General features: G+C 43.9%; 1 protein-coding gene across 1 annotated transcript in view; it reads left to right on the forward strand.

The window, feature by feature from the left end:
* The window catches only part of LOC122132323 (inositol 1,4,5-triphosphate receptor associated 2-like), a 2,782-nt gene extending 601 nt beyond the window's left edge, over nucleotides 1–2,181 (forward strand). The window contains exons 3-6 of the mRNA XM_042707126.1: nucleotides 615–661; nucleotides 881–926; nucleotides 1,586–1,744; nucleotides 2,031–2,181. Of these exons, the coding sequence (XP_042563060.1) occupies nucleotides 615–661; nucleotides 881–926; nucleotides 1,586–1,744; nucleotides 2,031–2,181 (403 nt within the window). The remainder of the gene's footprint in view (nucleotides 1–614; nucleotides 662–880; nucleotides 927–1,585; nucleotides 1,745–2,030) is intronic.
* The last annotated feature ends 319 nt before the right edge of the window (nucleotides 2,182–2,500 follow it).

Consider the following 2,500-nt stretch of genomic DNA (forward strand, 5'->3'; position numbering starts at 1 on the left):
CATGAACGCCTGGATACAGCACTGCAGCCAGCAGAGGTACCTCACTCACACACACACACACACACACACACACACACACACACACACACACACACACACATACACACACACATACACTCCATCATGAACGCCTGGATACAGCACTGCAGCCAGCAGAGGTACCACACACACACACACACACACACACACACACACACACACACACACACACACACACACACACACACACACACTCCATCATGAACGCCTGGATACAGCACTGCAGCCAGCAGAGGTACCACACACACACACACACACACACACACAAAGTTGTAATGCAGCTCACGTGCTATAATAATGTTGCATGAAGTTGTTGTATGACAAGATGGGCCTGCAGAGTCTATGTGTGGGTGTGTATGTATGTGTGTGTGAGAGTGTGTAAGTAGGTATCTTGTGTGTAATATGTGTGTGTGTGTGTGTGTGTGTGTGTGTCTGTAAGTGTGTACCATGTGTGTAATATGTACGTGTGTTGTGTGTATGTGTGAGTGTGTATCATGTATTTAATATGTACGTATGTGTTGTGTGTGATTCTGTATCATGTGTGTAATATGTGTGTGTGTGTGTGTGTGTTTCAGAGACTCCAGTCAGAATCCAGCTGAGCCTGTGAGAGATACAGCCCAGGGTAACACACTCTCAAAACTAGTGTGTGTGTATGGATATGTGTATGTGTGTATGTATGTGTGAAGATAGGTGGGTATGTATGTACTAATGTATGTGCATGTGTGTTTGTTTGTGTTTGTTTGGATGTGTGTGTGTGTTTGTGTGTGAATGTGTTTGTGTGCATGTGTGTGTGTGTGTGTGTGTGTGTGTGTGTGTGTGTGTGTGTGTGTGTGTGTTCTAGGTGCTGAATTTTCTCCTTCAGATCCTGAGACAGATGACAGTCGTAGGTCAGTAAGAACCTGTTACTGTACACCTACCTATAGAAATATAACCTCACACACACACAACCTACCTATAGAAATATAACATCACACACACACACTACCTATAGAAATATAACATCACACACACAACCTACCTATAGAAATATAACATCACACACACAACCTACCTATAGAAATATAACCTCACACATAGTCGGGGGAAGCCCATCCAGTGCAAAATACGAATAAGGGAAAGACATGTATCACTTTTTGACCTCTAATTCACTTTTTGACCTCTAATTCACTTTTTTACATCTAATTGAGTTTTTTTATGAATTAATACAGTTGACTTGCCATTTAAAAGAGATTTGATGCTCAACTGAACATTTGACCAATCCATTCAATTGTTTGTATGACATTTCCGATCGCAGATAGTTATGTACAAGTTTAAATCGGTGTGTGTGTGTGTGTGTGTGTGTGTGTGTGACCTCAGCTCTAAGCTCACCTCCAAGGCACCATAGGCGTCAGAGAAGTGTGTGTGTGTGTGTGTGCCTAAAAGAAAATCTCACTACTATGAATAGAAAGCTTCTCAAACAACATGGTTATTACCATGGATAGATAATAATTTTTTGTGTGTGTGTGTGTGTGTGTGTGTGTGTGTGTGTGTGTGTGTGTGTGTGTAGTGAGCTCCAGCTGCTGCAGTGTGAGTTGGCGGAGGTGAAACACGTCTGTCAGAAGCTCCGTGATCAGAATGCAGTGCTGATGAGGGCTGTTGCCCATGGCGATGACCTCAACCTACAGCTCACCATGGAGATGACCGAGTTACGCACCAAACTGGCCAGGTACCTGAAATACGCCAGGTTCCCCAAAGTACTGAGATGCCAAAACTACAGGTCCCCAACCAACAGTCAATTAATCAGCCTACTGTATGTGTTTGCATATGTCAGTCCCACTTACCTGTGCTATTTGTGTGTGTGTATGTATCTACATGTGTGTGTGTGTATCTATGTGTGTGCATGTGTGTGTATCTACATGTGTGTGTGCACGTGTGTTTGTATCTACTTGTGTGTGTGTATCTATATGTGTGTGTGTATCTACTTGTGTGTGTGTGCACGTGTGTGTCTGCAGTGCCCAGCTGGCGGCAGTGAGAGCACAGTCCCTGGCTGAGGAGCTGGATGAGGTGCGTCAGGCTCTGAGGGAGAGTCAGGACCAGGAGAGAGTCAGCCATGCCGCCATCAGCTCTCTGGTACCCAGCACCTTTGCTGCTAATTTAAACTAGCGCTGCTGCTAACTATGCTAATATTAGCTACTGCTACAACTGACTCTGATCATTGCACCAGCACTGCTGCTAACTCTGCTCATTGTAGCTAGCAGTGATGCTAACTCTCATTATAGCTTGGACTACCTCTATACTCTCTATGCACATTTCAGATAGTGTCACATGACGACTAAATCTGGTAATTTTAGCCACTTACTCACTTTAGCTAGAGCCACTGCTAACTCTACTAAACTATCAAGAGCTCTGCTCTTATATGACATCACACCCCATTATAGCTACTTGAAGCTATGTGTGTTAGCTCTACATAAACTCAACTCAA

This window comes from Clupea harengus, unplaced genomic scaffold (genome assembly GCF_900700415.2).
Source record: "Clupea harengus unplaced genomic scaffold, Ch_v2.0.2, whole genome shotgun sequence".
Lineage (NCBI taxonomy): Eukaryota > Metazoa > Chordata > Actinopteri > Clupeiformes > Clupeidae > Clupea > Clupea harengus.